General features: G+C 41.9%; 1 protein-coding gene across 6 annotated transcripts in view; it reads left to right on the top strand.

Moving 5' to 3' along the window:
- The window catches only part of robo4 (roundabout, axon guidance receptor, homolog 4 (Drosophila)), a 61,070-nt gene that overhangs the window by 24,515 nt on the left and 15,279 nt on the right, over nucleotides 1-21,276 (top strand). For 5 of the 6 annotated variants that reach the window (XM_061752217.1, XM_061752213.1, XM_061752215.1 and 2 more), the window contains 11 exons: nucleotides 1,597-1,754; nucleotides 10,903-11,023; nucleotides 11,153-11,291; nucleotides 14,701-14,828; nucleotides 17,157-17,269; nucleotides 17,353-17,584; nucleotides 17,672-17,796; nucleotides 18,912-19,083; nucleotides 19,209-19,406; nucleotides 19,511-19,553; nucleotides 19,634-19,746. In XM_061752217.1, the coding sequence (XP_061608201.1) occupies nucleotides 1,597-1,754; nucleotides 10,903-11,023; nucleotides 11,153-11,291; nucleotides 14,701-14,828; nucleotides 17,157-17,269; nucleotides 17,353-17,584; nucleotides 17,672-17,796; nucleotides 18,912-19,083; nucleotides 19,209-19,406; nucleotides 19,511-19,553; nucleotides 19,634-19,746 (1,542 nt within the window). The remainder of the gene's footprint in view (nucleotides 1-1,596; nucleotides 1,755-10,902; nucleotides 11,024-11,152; nucleotides 11,292-14,700; nucleotides 14,829-17,156; nucleotides 17,270-17,352; nucleotides 17,585-17,671; nucleotides 17,797-18,911; nucleotides 19,084-19,208; nucleotides 19,407-19,510; nucleotides 19,554-19,633; nucleotides 19,747-21,276) is intronic. The other variant, XM_061752214.1, reaches the window with a different exon arrangement.

Raw genomic sequence — 21,276 nt, 5'->3', positions numbered from 1 at the left:
GCCGCTGTGGTTTCTTAGTACTATAATTGATATTTATTGAGAATCAGAGTCGAACAGAACAAAGTTTCTCATGGGGAGTGAGAGACGAAGACAAAAAACAAAGCACTAATTGTAAACAAGATGAGAAAAGTAAATAATTACATATCTAGAACAATGAAACATTAGATGTGAGTGTTGTTTGGGGCAGTAGTGCTACACCCTGTGAGGGAAGGACACGACAAGCTAGGACAAGACAAGGACAGGAGAAGAAGCTTCAGGACAAGGGTCGTGAACCTGGCTATTCAACTGAAGTGTGGTGGGAGTGACTATGTAAATTATAAAAGTCAGTCCATTTCTTTTTACAATTTGGCAGCATGATGTAGCTATTTCATAATAATTATGATACATTTATTTTAGCACTGAAGTAAACCCAGACATGTAAACACCAAAGGCATGAAAAAGGTGACAAAAAAAATATTGCACGGGGTTCTGGGGGGATCCCCTGGGCCCCCGTAGAGATTGTTTTTATTTTAACATCAATTAAGCAATCTGGAAGACTCTGAAGAGTATACCCATCCATTTTCCGAGCCGCTTATCCTCACAAGGGTCGCGGGAGTGCTGGAGCCTATCCCAGCTGTCATCGGGCATGAGGCGGGGTACACCCTGAACTGGTTGCCAGCCAATCACAGGGCACATACAAACAAACAACCATTCACACTCACATTCACACCTACGGGCAATTTAGAGTCTTCAATTAACCTACCGCGCATGTTTTTGGGATGTGGTAGGAAACTGGAGTGCCCGGAGAAAACCCATGCAGGCACATGGAGAAAATGCAAACTCCACACAGGCGGGGCCGGGGATTGAACCCCGGTCCTCAGAACTGTGAGGCAGACACTCTAACCATTCGTCCACCACATTTTAGAAACATTTATTTACACCGCTCAAGTACACGTTTATGTACAAATTTAAGATTTAAAATTGAATTTGGCTAATTTCTTTGCTTTTTAGTTTTGGCCTCCAACTTGAGCCAGGCCCATCTCCACCTGATGCCTGCTTCAAGCTGTGCCACATGAATAGCTTCCTCCTCTTTAAGTACACTCATTCTGGAAAATAATTGACTAAAATCATTGTCTGTTTCACTATTACCAACTTCAAAGGCTAATCTCAAATGCATCCTCCAGCAAAAAGGCTGCCTCCCCTAACTGCTTATTTCACCTTTAATCCACGAGTCAGAGAAAATAATATTTTTTTAATTTCCAAAGTGGAAAAGTGTTCTGTGGTTCGACGAGTCCACATTTCAAATTGTTTTTGGAAATTGTGGACGTCGTGTCCTCCGGGCCAGAGGAAAAGAACCACCCAGACTGTTATGGACGCAAAGTTCAAAAGCCAGCTTCTGTGATGGTATGGGGCTGTGTTAGTGCCAATGGCATGAGTAACTTACACATCTGTGAAGGCACCATTAATGTTGAAAGGTACATACAGGTTTTGGAGAAACCTAATGCCTGTAAATATAATCTGCACGTTACAATGTATTACATTTAGTTTTTGCCTTTCTTTGATGTTCCATAAGTCCTATTTTTTTATGAACTCTCAGCCTTTTTCTGTATTTTGCAGCATTGCAGGAGGCGTTCACTGTGGAGCCCAGTGACGTCGAGGTGGCAGAGGGGGAGGTAGCTGTTTTAAACTGTGCCCCCCCATTGGGATACCCAGAACCTAACATTATGTGGAGAAAAGATGGCCTGCCAATCAACTACACTGACTTCCACTACACTGTAAGATATTTGCCTCCTCTTAGCGTCATATCCAATTTTTATATGTTGGTTACTCAAGAGATCAGTCTTACTCCAGTACATTGTGTCGTTCAGTAATGTCCAAAAATCTGACACCACCATTATTCTTTTTTTTTCACAGCTGTCATTTGATTTTGACATGTTAAAAGAGGAAATAGGACTGATACAATAAAGATAATTAGGCAAAATAATTATTTCTACACTCCAAGCAGGAACCTGTTACATTTTGGTAGAGGTCTGGATCATTTCGGCACAGTCTGTCAACCAAAAAGGAGCTCGCTGATTCACAAACCGAAAATAAACACAAATATAAAGTGTCACTTATTTCCATTCCAGTTCAGACTTTGCACCCCTGGCTACTCACAGATTTGCAATTGGAACACATCTGTTCTTAGTCCCCGCTATATTCCAAAGCATACGATGTGTTTTCATTTAAATTTATGCAGTACAGGGGGAAATGTGGCGGCACGGTGGCCGACTGGTTAGAGCGTCAGCCTCACAGTTCTGAGGAGCAGGGTTCAATCCCCGGCCCCGCCTGTGTGGAGTTTGCATGTTCTCCCCGTGCCTGCGTGGGTTTTCTCCGGGCACTCCGGTTTCCTCCCACATCCCAAAAACATGCATTAATTGGAGACTCTTAATTGCCCGTAGGTGTGACTGTGCGTGCGAATGGTTGTTTGTTTGTATGTGCCCTGCGATTGGCTGGCAACCAGTTCAGGGTGTACCCCGCCTCCTGCCCGATGACAGCTGGGATAGGCTCCAGCACGCCCGCGACCCTAGTGAGGAGAAGCGGCTCAGAAAATGGATGGATGGAGGGGGGAAATGCAACACATTGAACACATAGTACGAGCAGGACATGGAAGCACATACTACACCATGCAGAAGGATTGAGAATGGCGTCCAAAAACATGTCATGTCTAGTTTTTACTACTTTTTTGCAAGACAGCTCACATGACAATGTCCATGTGGGAGGGGAAATTTATCTCCATAAAGCCACATTGTCAAAACTAAACACTAGGGTGCCCACAGGCTTGATATTAAACACATTATTAAGGACAGAACAAATGTGTCTTTAGTATAAACCTTAACGGAACGCAAAATTATCAGGTCACATAATGTTCAGGCTAATTGTGTCTTTTTAAAAATATATATCGAGTAATATATCTAATTTCATTGTGAAAGAATTGTCTAACTTTTGCTATTTTCTTATGCGCACGATTGACTTTTGATTTTTTGGGTGAAAGAATTGTGCATTACACATGAGAAATTACGGTACAATGACATTGAGATATGCAATGACATGTATATGACAAGACATGTACCTACAATCAATACTAACATATTCAAATAATACACAGGTAAAAATATTCATGTTTATTATTTTTAAACAACATCAGAACGGATGATCATTCATGTTGTTTATTTAAAGAAATGTAAATTTGTGGCTGAGCGAAGATTAGGGAATGTTGGTGCTGACTGAAGCCAGTGTTGTGACGCGAGTCATTAGTGGGCGCAAACTCACGCTGGGACCGGACCAGCGCGAAGCAGGGCCGTTGTGTGATTTGATGTTAATTCCATTTATAGATTATCTACAGTAATTTATTGTCCAGCGAGCAAACGTTGGAAAGGAAGATAGGTTGAGTAGTGTTTTCAGGGTTTAGCTGTTGTTACCTTAGCTATTAGCCCCTCGCGACAACATTGCTTCCGCATACGGCCAAACCGCCCCTCTTGCTCCTCTGTCTGCTTGAGGTGCTAAGGTGTAGGCCACTGCGTCTTGCCGCCAGCGTCGTAGTTACGAACTCCAATTTACTGGATGGTCATCATTTCAGCAAGTGCTGGCAATCATAAGATAATTTAATTCATAATTCATAATATCCATGACTGTTAGGCTCCAATGCAACAGCAGCTGCATGGCTAGTGGCTGCTGGCGAGTGACGACTAGTGCGCCGCTAAATAATACGACTCTTGTTATTAGTCCAGTATTTTTTTTGTATCGGACCCCTCAGTGTGACGTAATTTTATCCAATATTGGGTCTACTTATCGTTCTGATACTTATTGTGTATCCCTGGTTATTATATTAATATAGTACTGTCTTGAAATTAACATTTGCAACCACCTTACGAGAGTTAGCGTGTCCACAATTGGTCAAATAAATATGATAGACTTGTTACCGAGGGAGATAACCTGGCTAACTGGCATGTCCTTCCCCTTCGTCTAAATCAGCTTGTTTCCGCGCTGATATTACTTCACAAAGTGTGTGAGGAGCAGAGAAGTAGCTACGAAAGGTTTTCCCAGTTTTTATTAAAATTGGATGGTGCTCTGTGAGAAATTTAATCTAGCATATCGTATTGTTTTATTGAAAGTTATACTTAGTAGAAAAAAATGTAGTAAGGGTTGGCTTCAGTCACAACCCTTTCAACTTTTTTTTTTTTGTTAAAAAAATATTTTAGAGATAGATTCATAGTTGGAAGAAGCGGGTTGGTACAAAATCGGGACGTGGAAGCAATACAGTATTTTAAAAGCTACTCGCTTATTTGAACAGCCGATGAGAGGCACAAACGTACATACGTACAGTGGTGGGGGACTTAGATTCAAGACCCCGACTGCACCATCCGGCAACATCCCCCGGACTCACGGCTGTGGTGTCCTTGAGCAAGACACTGATACCCCGAAATGTTCCCGGGCGCTTCAGCTGTCCCCTGCTCCAGTGTGTACCACTAACATGTGTATGTGTTCACAAATGCAAAGAACAAATTTTGTGTGCATGCATGCATGTTCATGACAATAAATGATGATTCTTCTTCTTCTTAAATTTTTTACTTTATTTTTTATATTGCAGCCATTTGCTAAAATAATTTAATATTACTTCACAAAGTGTGTGAGGAGCTGAGAAGTAGCTACGAAAGGTTTTCCCATCCATCCATCCATCCATTTTCTGAGCCGCTTCTCCTCACTAGGGTCGCGGGCGTGCTGGACCCTATCCCAGCTGTCATCGGGCAGGAGGCGGGGCACACCCTGAACTGGTTGCCAGCCAATCGCAGGGCACATAGAAACAAACAACCATTCGCACTCACAGTCATGCCTACGGGCAATTTAGAGTCTCCAATTAATGCATGTTTTTGGGATGTGGGAGGAAACCGGAGTGCCCGGAGAAAACCCACGCAGGCACGGGGAGAACATGCAAACTCCACACAGGCAGGGACGGGGATTGAACCCCACACCTCAGAACTGTGAGGCTGACGCTCTAACCAGTCGGCCACCGTGCCGCTAAGGTTTTCCCAGTTTTTATTAAAATTGGATGGTGCTCTGTGAGAAATTTAATCGAGCATATCGTATTGTTTTATTGAAAGTTATACTTAGTAGAAAAAAATGTAGTAAGGGTTGGCTTCAGTCACAACTATATTGCAGCCATTTGCTAAAATAATTTAAGTTCATTTTTTCCTCATTAATGTACACACAGCACCCCATTTTGACAGAAAAAAAACACAATTGTTGAAATGTTTGCAGATTTATTAAAAAAGAAAAACTGAAATATCACATAGCCATAAGTATTCAGACCCTCAGACCCTTTGCTCAGTATTTAGTAGAAGCACCCTTTGGAGCTAATACAGCCATGATTCTTTTTGGGAATGACGTTTTCCACACCTGAATTTGGTGATCATCTGCCATTCCTCCTTGCAGATCCTCTCCAGTTCTGTCAGGTTGGATGGTGAATGTTGGTGGGCAGCCATTTTCAGGTCTTTCCAGAGATGGTCAATTGGGTTTAAGTCAGGGCTCTGGCTGGGCCATTCAAAACAGTCACAGAGTTGTTCTGAAGCCACTCCTTCGGTGTTTTAGCTGTGTGCTTAGGGTCATTGTCTTTTTTGAAGGTGAACCTTCGGCCCAGTCTGAGGTTCGGAGCACTCTGGAAAAGGTTTTCGTCCAGGATATCCCTGTACTTGGCCGCATTCATCTTTTCTTCGATTGCAACCAGTCTCCCTGTCCCTGCAGCTGAAAAACACCCCCGCAGCATGATGCTGCCACCACCATGCTTCATTGTTGGGACTGTATTGGACAGGTGATGAGCAGTGCCTGGTTTTGTCCACACATGCCACTTAGAATTAAGGCCAAACATTTCTATCTTGGTCTCATCAGACCAGAGAATCTTATTTCTCACCATCTTGGAGTCCTTTTTTTAGGAAACTCCATGCGGGCTTTCATGTGTCTTGCACTGAGGAGAGGCTTCCGTCGGGCCACTATGCCATAAAGCCCCGACTGGTGGAGGGCTGCAGTGATGGTTGACTTTCTATAACTTTCTCCCATCTCTGGAGCTCAACCACACTGATCTTTGGGTTCTTCTTTACCTCGCTCACCAAGGCTCTTCTCCCCCAATTGCTCAGTTTGGCTGGACGGCCAGCTCTAGGAAGGGTTCTGATTGTCCCAAACGTCTTCCATTTCAGGATAATGGGGGCCACTGGGCTCTTAGGAACCTTAAGTGCAGCAGAAAGTTTTTTGTAACCTTGGCCAGAGCTGTGCCTTGCCACAATTCTGTCTTGGAGCTCTTCAGGCAGTTCCTTTGACCTCATGATTCTCATTTGCTCTAACATGCACTGTGAGCTGTAAGGTCTTATATAGACAGGGGTGTGGCTTTCCTAATCAAGTCCATTCAGTATAATCAAACACAGCTGGACTCCAATGAAGATGTAGAACCATTTTAAGAATGATCAGAAGAAATGGACAGCACCCGAGTTAAATATATGAGTGTCACAGCAAAGGGTCTGAATACTTATGGCTGTGTGATATTTCAATTTTTCTTTTTTAATAAATCAGCAAAAATTTCAACAATTATGTTTTTTCTCTGTCAATATGGGGTGCTGTGTGTACTGAGGAAAAAAAATAACTTAAATGATTTTAACAAATGGCTGCAATATAACAAAGAGTGAAATGTTTAAGGCAGGCTGAAAACTTTCCACCGGCCTCACAGTTCTGGGGACTGGGGTTCAAATCCCGGCCCCGCCTGTGTGGAGTTTGCATGTTCTCCCCGTGCCTGGCACTCCGGTTTCCTCCCACATCCCAAAAACATGCATGGTAGGTTAATTGAAGACCCTAAATTGCCCGTAGGTGTGAATGTGAGTGTAAATAATTGTTTGTTTCTTTGTGCCCTGCGATTGGCTGGCGACCGGTTCAGGGTGTACCCTGCCTCCTGCCTGAAGATAGCTGAGATAGGCTCCAGCAGCCTGCGACCCTAGTGGGGATAAGCGGTAAAGAAAATGGATGGATGGATGGATGGATGGATGGATGGATGAAAACATTCCATACCCACTGTATAGCGCCCGTGTACATTTTGACCACAGGCTTCTCTTTTTTATCCACAGATACATTATAAATATAGTATTGTCTTAAAACTGAATAATATGTTTACTTTCTAATGTACATTATTTGAATGGTTTAGGGGGAACCCGGAAATTTATGTGTACGTCTCCACATTAACTGTACTGTAACACCACAGTAGTTAAAGAAAGTATTTGTATGCTGGATATTGAAATATTGAGAGTTGGCAAATGGAAAACTTTCTGAAAAGCTGACCACCTTTTATTAAAAGGGTGAACCTTGAAACTTGATTCTTGTTTGCCTGGGAAAGAATGTCATACAGAAATGTAATGTAATGTAATGTGTAATGTAAATGTGATGGAATGTGACCAAATCCATCCATCCATCCATCCATTTTCTGAGCCGCTTCTCCTCACTAGGGTCGCGGGCGTGCTGGAGCCTATCCCAGCTGTCATCGGGCAGGAGGCGGGGTACACCCTGAACTGGTTGCCAGCCAATCGCAGGGCACATAGAAACAAACAACCATTCGCACTCACAGTCATGCCTACGGGCTTCATTTTATGTAGTTTTTAATCTCAGTTTATTTTATTGTTTTTCATTCTTATTTTGTATTTTTACTGTGTTTTTATTGCATTTCGCATGGGATTCATTCAGCGGCACGGTAGCCGACTGGTTAGAGCGTCAGCCTCACAGTTCTGAGGACCTAGTGTACTCCGCCTTCGGGTGGGGGGACAGGTCCTGACTGTTGTTTGTGCCTATGCACCAAACAGCAGTTCAGCGTACTCACTCTTTTGGAAGGGGTGCTGGAGAGCGCTCCCGCTGGGGACTCCGTCATTCTGCTGGGGGACTTCAATGCTCACGTGGGCAATGACCTGGTAGGGCGTGATTGGGAGAAACGCCCTTCCCCGATCATCATGGATTGTCCATAACGAACACGATGTTCAAGCATAAGGGTGTCCACACGTGCACTTGGCACCAGGACACCCTAGGTCGCAGTTCAATGATCGACTTTGTGGTCGTGTCATCGGACTTGCGGCCGCATTTCTTGGACACTCTGGTGAAAAGAGGGGCGGAGCTGTCAACTCATCACCACCTGGTAGTGAATTGGCTCCGATGGTGGGGGAAGATGCCGGTCCAACCTGGCAGACCCAAACGTATTGTGAGGGTCTGCTGGGAACGTCTGGCAGAATCCCGTGTCAGACGGAGTTTCAACTCCCACCTCCGGCAGAACTTCACCCATATCTCGGGGGAGGCAGGGGACACTGAGTCCGAGTGGACCGTGTTCCGCGCCTCTTTTGCCGACGCGGCCGACCGGAGCCGTAAGGTAGTCGGTGCCTGTCGTGGCGGAAATCCCCGAACCCGTTGGTGGACACCAACGGTGAGGGATGCCTTCAAGTTGAAGAAGGAGTACTATCGGGCCTTTTTGGCCTGTAGTATTCCTGAGGCAGCTGATGGGTACCGGTTGGCCAAGCGGAATGCAGCTGTGGTGGTCGCTGAGGCAAAAACTCGGGCATGGGAGGAGTTCGGTGAAGCCATGGAAAAAGACTTCCGGACGGCTTCGAGGAAACTCTGGTCCACCATCCGGCGTCTCAGGAGGGGAAAGTATAGTGGAGATGGGGCGCTGCTGACCTCGACTCGGGACGTTGTGAGTCGATGGGGAGAATACTTCAAAGACCTCCTCAACTCCACCGACACGCCTTCCCCTGAGGAAGCAGAGTCTGGGTTCTCTAAGGTGGGCTCTCCTATCTCTGGGGTTGAGGTCACCGAGGTGGTTAAAAAGCTCCTCGGTGGCAAGGCCCGGAGGGTGGATGAGATTCGCCCGCAGTTCCTTAAGGCTCTGGATGTTGTGGGGCTGTCCTGGTTGACACGGGGACAGTGCCTCTGGATTTGCAGACTGGGGTGGTGGTCCCCCTTTTTAAGAAGGGGGACCGGAGGGTGTGTTCCAATTACAGGGGGATCACACTCCTCAGCCTCCCTCATAAGGTCTATTCAGGGGTGCTGGAGAGGAGGGTCCATCGCGAAGTCGAATCGCAGATTCAGGAGGAGCAGTGTGGTTTTCATCCTAGCCGTGGAACAGTGGACCAGCTCTACACCCTCGGCAGTGTTCTCGAGGGTGCATGGGAGTTCGCACAGCCAGTCTACATGTGTTTTCTGGACTTGGAGAAGGCATTCGACCGTGTCCCTCGGGGAGTCCTGTGGGGGGTGCTTCGGGAGTAAGGGGTACCGAACCCCCTGATACGGGCTGTTCGGGCCTTGTACGACCGGTGTCAGAGCTTGGTCCACATTGCCGGCAGTAAGTCGGACTCGTCTCCGGTGAGGGTTGGACTCCGCCAAGGCTGCCCTTTGTCACCGATTCTCTTCATAACTTTTATGGACAGAATTTCAAGGCGCAGCCGAGGCGTAGAGGGGGTCCGGTTTGGTGGCCTCATAATTGCATCTCTGCTTGTTGCAGATGATGTGGTTCTGTTCGCTTCATCAAGCCGTGATCTCCAATTCTCACTGGAGCGGTTCGCAGCCAAGTGTGAAGCAGCTGGGATGAGAATCAGCACCTCCAAATCTGAGACCATGGTCCTCAGTTGGAAAAGGGTGCCGTGCCCTTTCTGCATCGGGGATGAGATCCTACCCCACGTGGAGGAGTTCAAGTATCTTGGGGTCTTGTTCATGAGTGAGGGAAGAATGGAACGGGAGATCGACAGGCGGATCGGTGCAGCGTCTGCAGTGATGCGGACTTTGTATCGGTCCGTTGTGGTAAAGAAGGAGCTAAGCCGAAAGGCGATGCTCTTGATTTACCAGACAGAACGAAAGTACACTGGCAAGAAATCAAGAAAACAAGCAATCCTGCAATGATTAGTCACCTTCTTTCTGTTGAAACTTGAGTTCAAATGCCAGCTGGCAACAATTTGCCTACAGTTGCTGCATGGAAGCTCCTGCCACCAGCACTTCCAAAGGTGACGTTGGAGACAAAAAAAAGAAAAAGTGAACAGCAGACAGGAGAACTGTAACTTAACAAGAATGGGTGCATTATAAATAAATAAAAAATGAAAACTGTATTTGTTCCTTTTAACAGACAGAATGGAAATATTGTCGGTGCCACATTATCAAATCAATTAGAATTTGTACATATACTTTGCCACAGAAATTACACAAAAAAATTTTCATATCCAATCTAGTTATATCATTATTTATCTCTTGCTCCATACACCGAAGACATCAGAAGTAAATGCATTTACAAGAGTGTGCAACGACAAAAGCCCCAACAGAAGACCAGTCTTTGCTGCCACAAAACCATACCTGGTTGTCTTCAACATTCTAAAATATACAAATATTGAATTAAACCATAACTAAATAGCCACACAATTAGATGACAGAGAGGTACTTAGCAGCAGCAAAAGATGTGCCAGGACCAGTGCGTCTCTCTGCCCCTTTTTGAATATTTGTAAATGTTATACAGTGTATGCACATGTATGTACATGTATGTTATGGTCTTTGGTCTTTGGTCGTTGAGTAAAACATTTTGTCAATGCTTTTGTTTCAAGTAGTTTGTATGATAAAACTATGCTTAATACAGTTTAGAAGAATTATTGTGTAATAAGAATTTAACTTTCTCACTGTAGTATTCTTTTATGGACATCCATGCTTTAATCCTCAGGTATACAGTAATTTAGATTCCTGTATTGTCAAAAAAGACAGAAATAGTGATACAAGCTACACTGATAATTGGATATTATATTTTGTGCATTTGTTAAATGATCCAACTTTTGTGTGATTTCTTAATCCACTGAAATGTTGGTGTGTGGGTATGTTTTTGTGTGTGCTATACAGGAACTGAATGGAAAGCTTATCATCGCTCCTGCAGAGAAGAACCACTCTGGTGCCTATGTGTGTGTGGCCAGCAACACTATGGGGGTCCGAGAGAGCAGGGCAGCTCGACTTACTGTGCTCGGTTAGACAACATTATCATAGCAACAAATGATCATTTAACTCGAGAAAAATTTGAATGCGATACCATCATTCTAAATACAATGTAAGTGTAATTCCATGTTGAGAACATATTTCCTCTCTTTTACTGTAGCAAAACCGGTATTAGTGCTGAAGCCAGAAAATGTCTCAGTGAGACTGGGGGAGTCTGCCCAGTTCAACTGTCAGGCAAAAGGTGACCCTCCACCCGCGGTGGTCTGGAGCAGAGAGCAGGGGCCACTGCCCAATGGCAGGTATTCTGGAAGTCAAATTGCACAGTACAATATAGTGCTTGTTTTATTCAAACCAAAACCACAAGCTCTAAAACACTAGAATTGGAAAGCACTTAAAGAGTAGGAATGGGCACTTCACTAAAATGTTCTTGATCAACTCAGGGGATAAAAGTAGTGATCAATCTTTTTTTTATACTTTGTTTTAATTTTTAATTACATTGCAGCCTCTAAATTGAAATGCCAGTTCTAGGAAATACCGGGAAAGTGATAGTTCAACCTTGGTTTCATTGGACAATAACAAAATCCCCCAAACATGTGGTAAAATGTGTGATGTTCCAATGAAACCAAGGTTGAAATTTTTGGCCAATATTCACTACTAGAAACACTGCTAGAAAGCAAGAAAATAAATGAAAAGAACAGGCTACGAGAACATCTGAAATTTGTATGGGGTTAACTAGAGGTGGTGACAGGTGTAGCGTATATCGTTTTTTGGATAAAAGCATAATTAATTTGGAAAAGGAATACGTCGGAAAGTAAACGCCTGCGTTTACATCCGGTGTAATTTGATGTACGTCGACAGTTACAATCAAACTATCTTTCTCTCGTATAGGACACCACGTCTTTTTTTATATTCGTAAATCTTAGGAAAAGCGACGAAAAACCTTGATCAAGCCCTGTTATCTAGAAGGCTGCTACCTGGATGAAAATAAATAGTTCTCAATTACAGCGGTTTTACTAATTTCACTCAAACACACGAAGGATGAAACAGGAAGTGGAATTTTATAGAAAATGTAATTAAATCTACAGGGGAACCACAGGGTAAGCAAGGCTTTACTATAAAAATTATACAAATAAACATTCGTAAAGAAGGCTGAATTTGTGACGTAAGGGTGGAATGAGGATGTGCAGTGAGCAATGCTTAGAGCTGGGAATTTCTGTGACCGTTCGTATAAACCCAGTTATGCACCAATTTGTACTTGGTAATCAGCCAGTTGTACTCACGTTGCGTAGAACAAAATTTAGGCAGGCGGGTCAATCCCTCCGATGCTCAGACGAGGACTTCAACAGGTTGGTTTAAAGAAAAAAAGAGGGGAAAAAAAGGGAAAACAAGGGAGAGTGGCCGAGCGCCCGGGTGCCATTGTTCCCCGCGTGCGCAGGGAAAACTTACGTATGCAAGTTCATCCTGCCTGGTTCCTCTTGGTGGTGACCCACCCTCACACAAAAGTGTGGTTGGGGATTTGGCAGAATGTTTCTACGGTCAGCGGTGGTCAGAATTGCAAGAAAGGTTCGGCCAGGCCTAGCCCGTTTCGGTGCGCCTTCCCCACCTCGTGGTGAGAGGTGGGGCTTACTGGCTGGGAGCCAGCGTCTTCGGCGGAGCAGGAGAACAAGAGCGAGAGAACAAAAGGCTTTAGTCTTTAGTACCAAGGAAAAAGGGGTTGCCCTCAAAGGCAAGAGCGGGAAAGAGAGACCACACCTCTAGTATTGAATTTCACCCTAGAATTATTTGTGGTTTAAAACCAGTGGAATAAGAAATTAATTCCCACCTTTTGCATTGTCACACACATCATGTTTAATCTATGCAATGAGTGTTTCAACCTTATTTGGTGGCTAATAACACTTAAAGTCCATTATGTCTTAGGTAAACACATTCAATTTATTCAGGTAATAAACAGATTTTGCAGCAGACCTGTGGGAAACCAGTCATTCATGACTTTGGTCTTGTGATATACACTGGGAGCATTCGTGCAAAGTACGTAAATTTTTTAAGACATTTAAATTCGGTGGAAACTGTGGGCAATAGTCCCCAGCTTGCAGTAACTCTTAAACACCAGTGGATGTCGCCCATGTTCCACCAATGATCCCAGAGCGTAGAATGGGACAATAAAAATGGTTTATTGCACTCCATTTGAGTTCCTTTGAAAAGAGGGTTTCCCAAATTCTTGGTCATTAGATCAGTCCAAAGAAAAAGGTCTTTGTTGGAGAAACCGTTAAAAATGGCTGGAGGAGGAGTGTTCATTAGTTTATGGTCCGGGTGACATGAACCAGATTTCCTGTATCTTGTGGAAACAGACCGGGTCGTTGAAGGTCAGAGGGCAGGAATGCAGGGTTATCAACTCTTAGTGGTTCCCGTTGATAACATGTTCCATAAGGCGTATCTGCTACACAGGTGTCTGGTGTCTACTAAATTTTTAAATTGTGTGGTTGATTCTGATTCTGATTCTGATTGAACACAGCCACATCCCAGTTACTGTAAAAGAAAAGTGTGCACACTGGTGCAACCATGTTCTCTCACTTATATATTTTTACTTCCTCTCTCCAAAAGATGGAATTTTTTGTTTATTTGTACAGGTTATTGGTGAGCGGCACGGTGACCGACTGGTTAGAGCATCTGCCTCACAGTTCTGAGGACCGGGGTTCAATCCCCGGCCCCGCTAGTGTGGAGTTTGCATGTTTTCCCCGCGCGTGCGTGGGTTTTCTCCGGGCACTCCGGTTTCCTCCCACATCCCTAAAACATGCATGGTAGGTAAATTGAAGTCTCTAAATTGCCCCTAGGTGTGAATGTGAGTGCGGATGGTTGTTTGTTTTTAGGTGCCCTGCGATTGGCTGGCAACCAGTTCAACCATCATACATGACGTCTCATCCTAGCTCTGCGGGTGTTTTGCTTTGCTATTTTGTGGCCTTTTTGCATAACCTTTTCTTATATTCATATACCAACCTTAGTCTGTCGAATAGCTAATGCACACTCATAACAATAGCGACAGGAACAAATGCAAGTGAAGAGCAAAGTTTAGTTTGATTTTCCAAAACAGTACTGTAGTTAAAAACATCACTCCAATGAATTCTGGGTTCATGTTATACTATTCGCTGACTACATTGCCAAGACCATCAGTGTGAGGAACGGTGCCAATGATTAAGGCAGGAAATCGCCTGTTCCCAGTCACACCATGTCTGCATGGGCTGTTGTTCTCATCACCCAAGCAGAACACGTGCCTTTAATAGCTTGTGTAGAGTGTGTGGATGGTGATCTCAAGTGGACAAATAAATTACCTGCACCGCTCTAAAGTATCACATATTCGCATTGAATTTCATATAGCATTTTGAAACTTAGAAATGTATTCAGGTAATAATTGGTCATTATTGTGCAGATTTCATTTATTACAGGGGATTTCTGGGACAAGCCCCCCGTGATAAATGAGTGTTTACTATACTTTATAAATTATGTGATGGAAATAAGGATTCATTTATTAATTTTCATAAATTCTATTCAGACTTTCATTTTAACTGAAGAATAATGAACTGTAACTGTTTTGTTATTTACCCTTGAATAAATTATCTGTACTGTAAATGTGTACACTTAAATTTTAGTTCACATGTACAGTATAAGAATTCATCAATAAAACAGAGAAGTAAAAGTAAAATTTGTGTACAGATATCTGATGAACCCAGATCAGACGCTCCAGATCCATTATGTAACAGCCCAAGATGCTGGCCAGTACACCTGCACTGCAGTCAATGATGTTGGTATGGTCACTGCCACTGCACAGCTACTCGTTGAAGGTAAAGTTACGACAATATGATTTTTTTTTTTTCTTCTCTTCATTTAGCAAAACATTTATTCTTATTTCTGCATTGTTTTATTGTAATTAGGAGGTTGAAATTTACCTTTTCTGGGTAAACCTATATAGAAATTTCGATGAGTTGAAATAACCACTTTTAAAGATAAAAAAAACTCCAAACTGAGTACAGGATTACTTTTGTATAGAACTGTATGATTTCCTCCACTGAGCTCTCATCCAATTTGTTGGTCCAGAATGCCTAAATACCAATATTTTCCAATCCTATCTTCATGGTAAGCTGTTAAAGGTCCCATATTTCGTCTTTTGAGACCTCCGTAGAGTGACTCTCTAAGTTGGTCTAAAAGTGTCAATTACATTTCAAGAAACACCTTGGTTTTGTCATACGAGTGTCCAGAAAAGGTCCATCTGACAGCGACTTCTGTTTGACCTAGTTTTGTATCCACTTTGTCCATATTTAATTAAGACTGCCCCCTTTCCTTTGATTGGTTGCCTCCGTGTAGAAGGCCCACTTGTGAGAGCACACGTGTTTTTTATGTTGACGGTGCTGGCTCGGGAGCGGAAATGGAAGGCGGCATCTTCGCTAGTGAGAGATCAGCTCAAGATAGTCAAATGACCTGATTTCAGGCCTCCCGGCAGAAAAACGTTTGGAACTCAAATAAATATGTAACTAATTTGGTTTTAAATACTTGGCCATTTGAGTGTGCCGCATGAAATTTGGTTTCAAGTTTCTCAACTCCAACATAATCATTTTAGCAAAAATTATCATGTGTAGCCTAGATCAACAGTCCCCAACATTTTTTGCACCACAGACCAGTTTCACATAAAGATACATATTTCCACAGACTGGCGTAGAAACTAAGGCTATGCACAAATCTGTGGTGATCAAATCAGATTTTTCAGATTCGAATCAAGGCAAATCAAGGATTAACATACCACTTACTTTATTCTGACAAGAGCTGCAATGCTGCCACAACACATTTACTTAAAAAATAAATGTTATGATTTTCAGCCATTGTTTATGGTTGATGCTATTTCGACATTGCATAATTTTTGCACTTGTATGCATTGTAGCTCCACGGAGACCGCCACATAAAGTTTGTTTAAACAAAAATAAAAAATGAAATCACTGAAGAAGAGGGGGTCTATTAGCTTAGCTCCAAGGAGAAGCATGGATATCCATGGCTGCATCACAACCAAAGCCAAAAAGGAGACATTGCTGAGGTGCTCAGCGACCGCGGTAGAAAAATGGGAGTTTATCCAACACAGCCGCCTAGGTTGCCGTGGCTAGCTCATGGCTCGGTGGCAAGCTGGTTAGCTAGAAAGGAAGGAGCTGGTCCAAGGCAATGAGGATTTACAGGACCGGCAGGCACACAACCCGGTGAGACATCCTGGTTAAACCAAGCCAGGGGTGTCAAACTTTTTTTGTCTCGAGCCGCATTGTAGTTATGATTTCCCTCAGAGGGCCGTTAGAACAGACAAACCATATAAATGTTTAATCATCACTAAAACATATTACCATTACACAAAAAATTGAGGGATAACTAGTTTTGAAATCAGAAGACAAGGATAATAGTTTGTTCAAGTATTGTTTTAGTTACTGTAGAAGAAGGGTTTGATAACAGAAAAATGCAATATCTAAACATTATTGTTTATTATTATGACAATTTGGAATTTGGGTACAGATTTGAGCAAAAATCACAGAAGTTGACGAGCATGATTTGCTTTCGCAGGCCACATAAAATGATGTGGCGGGCCGCATCTGGCCCCCGGGCCTTGAGTTTGACACCATGAACTAAGCCATTTTAAACTATAAAGAAAGACTTTTCCAAAGCAAGACGAGGCAAGTTGAATTTTTGCAATGAGAACTTAATTGCTACTACTAAATAACAATATTACTCTGGACTTAAAACCAGGGATGCACATAAGTGGTGCGCATGAGCACTGAAAATATTAAAAGTGCATCAGGTTAAAGTGTGTCAGTGCACTTTAGCACTGTGTATAGTGGGGACGGTGCGCTGCTGACAACTCGGGAGTCGTGGGCCAAATACTTGGAAGACTTCAATTATTATTATTTCGGAATAGTAATAATTCGATTCTGATTCTTAAGTAATTTGTAACTGTCAATCCGAACAGCAAATGCGGTTTTAGAGGGTGTGTCTTAAATATTTGCTCGCACATCAAAATAATTGGCTGAACGACGTTTCGTATCTTGAAAAACTTTTAAAGTCGGGTCACTCGTATCTCAAGGCACCACTGTATTGTACATTTTAAATTTGACAATGCAGTAAGTTGTTTATATTTCCTGTAGCATCCAGCACTAAACAGAAAGATCTCCACATAGAACTGTCAGCCCTGCGACTGGCTCTAGAAAATGTCACGATCATGGCCCCAGGATCCAACATATCTGAAGTACAGTGGAAGGTACAGTATGTAAATGCTAATTCCCAGCAATGTAGAGAATATGTTGCTTTGTCAGGTGTTTTGACTTAGTGGTGTGTTTTCAGCTCCAGTCCTTACCCATTCAACCTCATTACCTCGATGGCTTTGAGGTTCTTTATCGTTCCCTGTTACCTGCCAGCTCAGACTGGGCCGCAAAAAAGGTGACAGTGCCAAGCTTTCAGACACAGGTTGGTCCATTAAAGAGAGGCTACAAGTATGAATTTAAGGTTCGTCCCTACGGCAGCAGTTTGTATGGCCGGGAGAGTAACACACGGCTCCTCAGAGTCCCAGAGACAGGTGAGGAACATTTTGGTCATTATATGGTTGTATTTTCATCATTTAGAATTCAATTCAATGGTTACTAATGAATAACTTTTTTTAAAGCAGTACCCAGTGCTGCCCCACTGGCTGTGTCCATAACAGTTAACCATGATCACAATAACTCCATCCACCTCAACTGGGAGCCTCCTCCATCTGAAACTCACAATGGTATCATACAAGGTTACCAGGTAATGCTCAATTCATTGCTTTGATCTATTCTCTTCTTATCCATACTTCATTTGTACCACCTTCAGAGAATTTCTTAATTAGATGGCAAAGTGTAGAAGTAAATGTGATGAGTCATCAGAACCATTTCATCATTGTTTCACTTTTGAGCAGCGCAAACTCAGGGATCACTTCAGTACATATAAAGTAGACCACAATTGTTTCCCAGAATACAGTTCATATTGTTTAATGGATGCTATTCCCAGACTTAGTTCTGTTTCAGCTAACCAGACTTAGTTCTGTTTCAGCGAAAGTTCGGCATCTGGCCAAGAACAGTAAATGCCTGTATGTTTTTGTTTAGCTTGTTTTGTGTTTAGTTCAGTTTACCATTTATTCCAAGTGCACACTGTGTTACATTGTCAAGTCTACAAGTGTCGAAATGGTAATACTTTTTCTTTTTTTTCTTTTGCAAATTTGACATGGCCAATGTGCAATACATTACTGTAGCATTGCTCAAGCATTTTACAATAAGTACCACAAAAAAAAAGTTGGTTTAACATGATGCTAAAATAGAGGGAAATAAAAACTGTACTTGGATAATGATTCAATTAAAATATATTGCACATAACAGTCAAATAAAAATGATACCTAAATAAATGTTTGAAAACAAACAGGTGTAAAACATTAAATGCTAAAGTATCATACTTAAAAGTTAAATACAGCTGAACTGTATTTAACAAATGTATTGGATTTAAAAAACATTTTTAAAAACAGTTAAGCCACTGTCAAATTATTTCAAACATTTAATGAGTTATTATTCCACATACCAAAAGAGAGAGGACACCAGGGTACCAGGACCACACTTGGAGAATCAATACATTAATGCATCTGCACAGAAAGAGTCAGCTTTGCTGAGAGAGCCAGTGCTATCCAAGCACAACTTTCCACACACCACTTTGCTTTAACATTATGTTTAACAAAAAGTTAAAGTTTCATTAGTTTTTAGTTCCAAGAGTGGGAAAGGAGACACAGTGTAGGGTGGGCAGATACTGATAAGTATAATTCAAAGTTTGGATTTACGTGGACTGGTCCAGATGATGCTCTTTCCCATACCTAATGCAATTGTCTCTTCAATCAGGTTTGGTGTGTGGAGTCATATGAGCAGCAGTACCAAAACTGGACTGTTGATAGCAAGCAGCACTGGCTTGATATCTTTGCCCTTCAACCAGGGAAACGCTACTGGATTACCCTGGCAGCAGTGAACGGTGCTGGAGTAGGGGTTCCAAGTGACCCTCATGGATTTGTCATAAGTAAGCTAAAGGACATTTGAACAATGTTCAGGACAATGCAAACACTGTTTGTAATCGATTCTGTCTCACTGTCACATGGAACATAGACTTTATTTGTGAGGTCATACATTTTTTTTGTTTCAAAGACCCACAGATAAGATTTACTTCTGAGTCCGAAAGACATAGACCGGAGCAGTCTACTTTGCTTACGTTGCTCCAGGACCCCGTATTGATTGGCAGTATTGGTGCCCTCATGTGGTGCATTTTGATGGTTGCAGCTGTCTGCCTCTTAAGACGTCACAGCAAAATAGGTCACCTCATACCAGGACGTGATGGGGCTAAAGGTGTGGAATTGACAAACAATTCAAACTAACGACTTAAAAACTTAAAATGTCGCCAATTAGACAAAGAGGCTCATTTTTTGTATTGTTGTCATTTTTCTCCATAGGTTTGCGTAGACGAGCCAGTGAAGATATCTTCATTAACCACAGGTAAGAAGCAGTGAGGTGTGAGTCATATTTCTGGATGCTGAAATGCTTGAAACTTGAAACTTGTGATTCCTTCTCGTCAGGATGACAGCTCCAGACTCTCCGTGGGTCTCTGGGAGTTGCAGACCTGCTTTTAACAAACATTACCAAGACTTGTGGGTTCAAGGTCACAAACCTTCAGGGATGAGGAACTCAAGTGAGTACTGACTACATACAAAGTCCTTCAATATTATTCTTTTAAACAAATAAAAACCCTTCTACCTATTTATAATGTATTTTTACAATGCATGATTTTGCTTCTACCCATACGATCAAAACATGAAGTATTATCTGTATTTTGTTAGTTTTTTTTTTAAAAACAATGATTCTGAAGTTAAGCACTTGGTTTGAACACTTAATCCTTTTTTTTAATTCACTTGCTCTTATTTTGAAATTCATAGCCCTACTTTTATTTAGTAAATTGGAAAACACACAGTTGTGCTGATATGTTTGATTACCCAGGCAGAATTTGTAAGATGGGTACAATTCTTTAAAGAAAACATGAAGGACCAGACGATACACATTCAATTTTATTTTAATGGGATTCAAATTAAACAGTCAAGCGTTTCAGAAAAGCATTATCATTAAACAAAACATAACCATAAAGAAATTAATGATGGTTGTTGTTCAGTCACCAGTCATATTTAAAGAAAAACTATATTTCACAAATTCTGCCAGGGTATGTAAACTTATGAGCACAACTGTACATATATGCAGTCATACGTACCCCTGTCATATAGGAATGAAAGGGAAGGCTACACCTTTTTCATAACCACTAGATGGCGGCATATATTTATAAAATGTGAAAGTTTTTTTTTCTTTTCATTTGCCCCTATATCTATGATAATGTGCACTATTGACTTTTGACAATTTTTTTTTGGGGGTGTGGGATGCGCATTATACATGAGAAATTACGGTAATTCTGATGATGCGCTTGCTCTCGGTTTGGCCCACAAAAGGAGATGGCTCGAGTGAACGCCATCATTGAAAAATCTGAAAACGGCCTGTTCAAACATCACATTTTCATCTCAACTAATAAGAAACATCCAAGCATTTTTCTACCAAAGAATCAAGGTTTCTGTCCCAGATTTTCCATTGATTTACATTGATTTTTGGAGTAAATTTTTGCGTAAATTTGCGACATAAAATCCTTAATCCTTATCAGATTCTTACAATCTAGGTATCATTTTATTCGTGTTTCTATCCTCTATGCAATTGTCTATTTTGATATACAGTTGGTTTTAAAATTTTAGTAACATAACTATAATAGTGTGTATATTGTGTGGGAGGGAGAGTGAGTGTGAGTTTTCACATATCAGAATAATGCAATATTGGATTAATGCCTCTTGCGAGTTTGTCTCTTTTTATCTCTGTTCACGACTTTGGGTTGTGTTTTTTTATGTATGAAAAGTGCTATACAAATTGACTTGATTTAATGAATTATTGAATTGGATGTTATTATCCTAACCAGGGACTGGAGTTGAGAATTACCACTAGCTGTAAACTCTATATGCATCTCATCTGCTGCAAGGTTGTAATTATGTCTGACTGCATTGTCCCTGTCAAATAAATAAATAAATAAATAAATACATGACTAAATACTGTACAATAACATACTACCATCATTCAATTTAAAAAAATTCCAATGAAAATGATTCAGTTTCAAATGTGATTCAATGTCCCGTAA

This window comes from Phyllopteryx taeniolatus, chromosome 17, assembly GCF_024500385.1.
Source record: "Phyllopteryx taeniolatus isolate TA_2022b chromosome 17, UOR_Ptae_1.2, whole genome shotgun sequence".
NCBI classification, from domain to species: domain Eukaryota; kingdom Metazoa; phylum Chordata; class Actinopteri; order Syngnathiformes; family Syngnathidae; genus Phyllopteryx; species Phyllopteryx taeniolatus.
The sequence above is the reverse complement of the archived record's forward strand: the minus strand, read 5'-3'. Positions and strand labels throughout refer to the sequence as shown.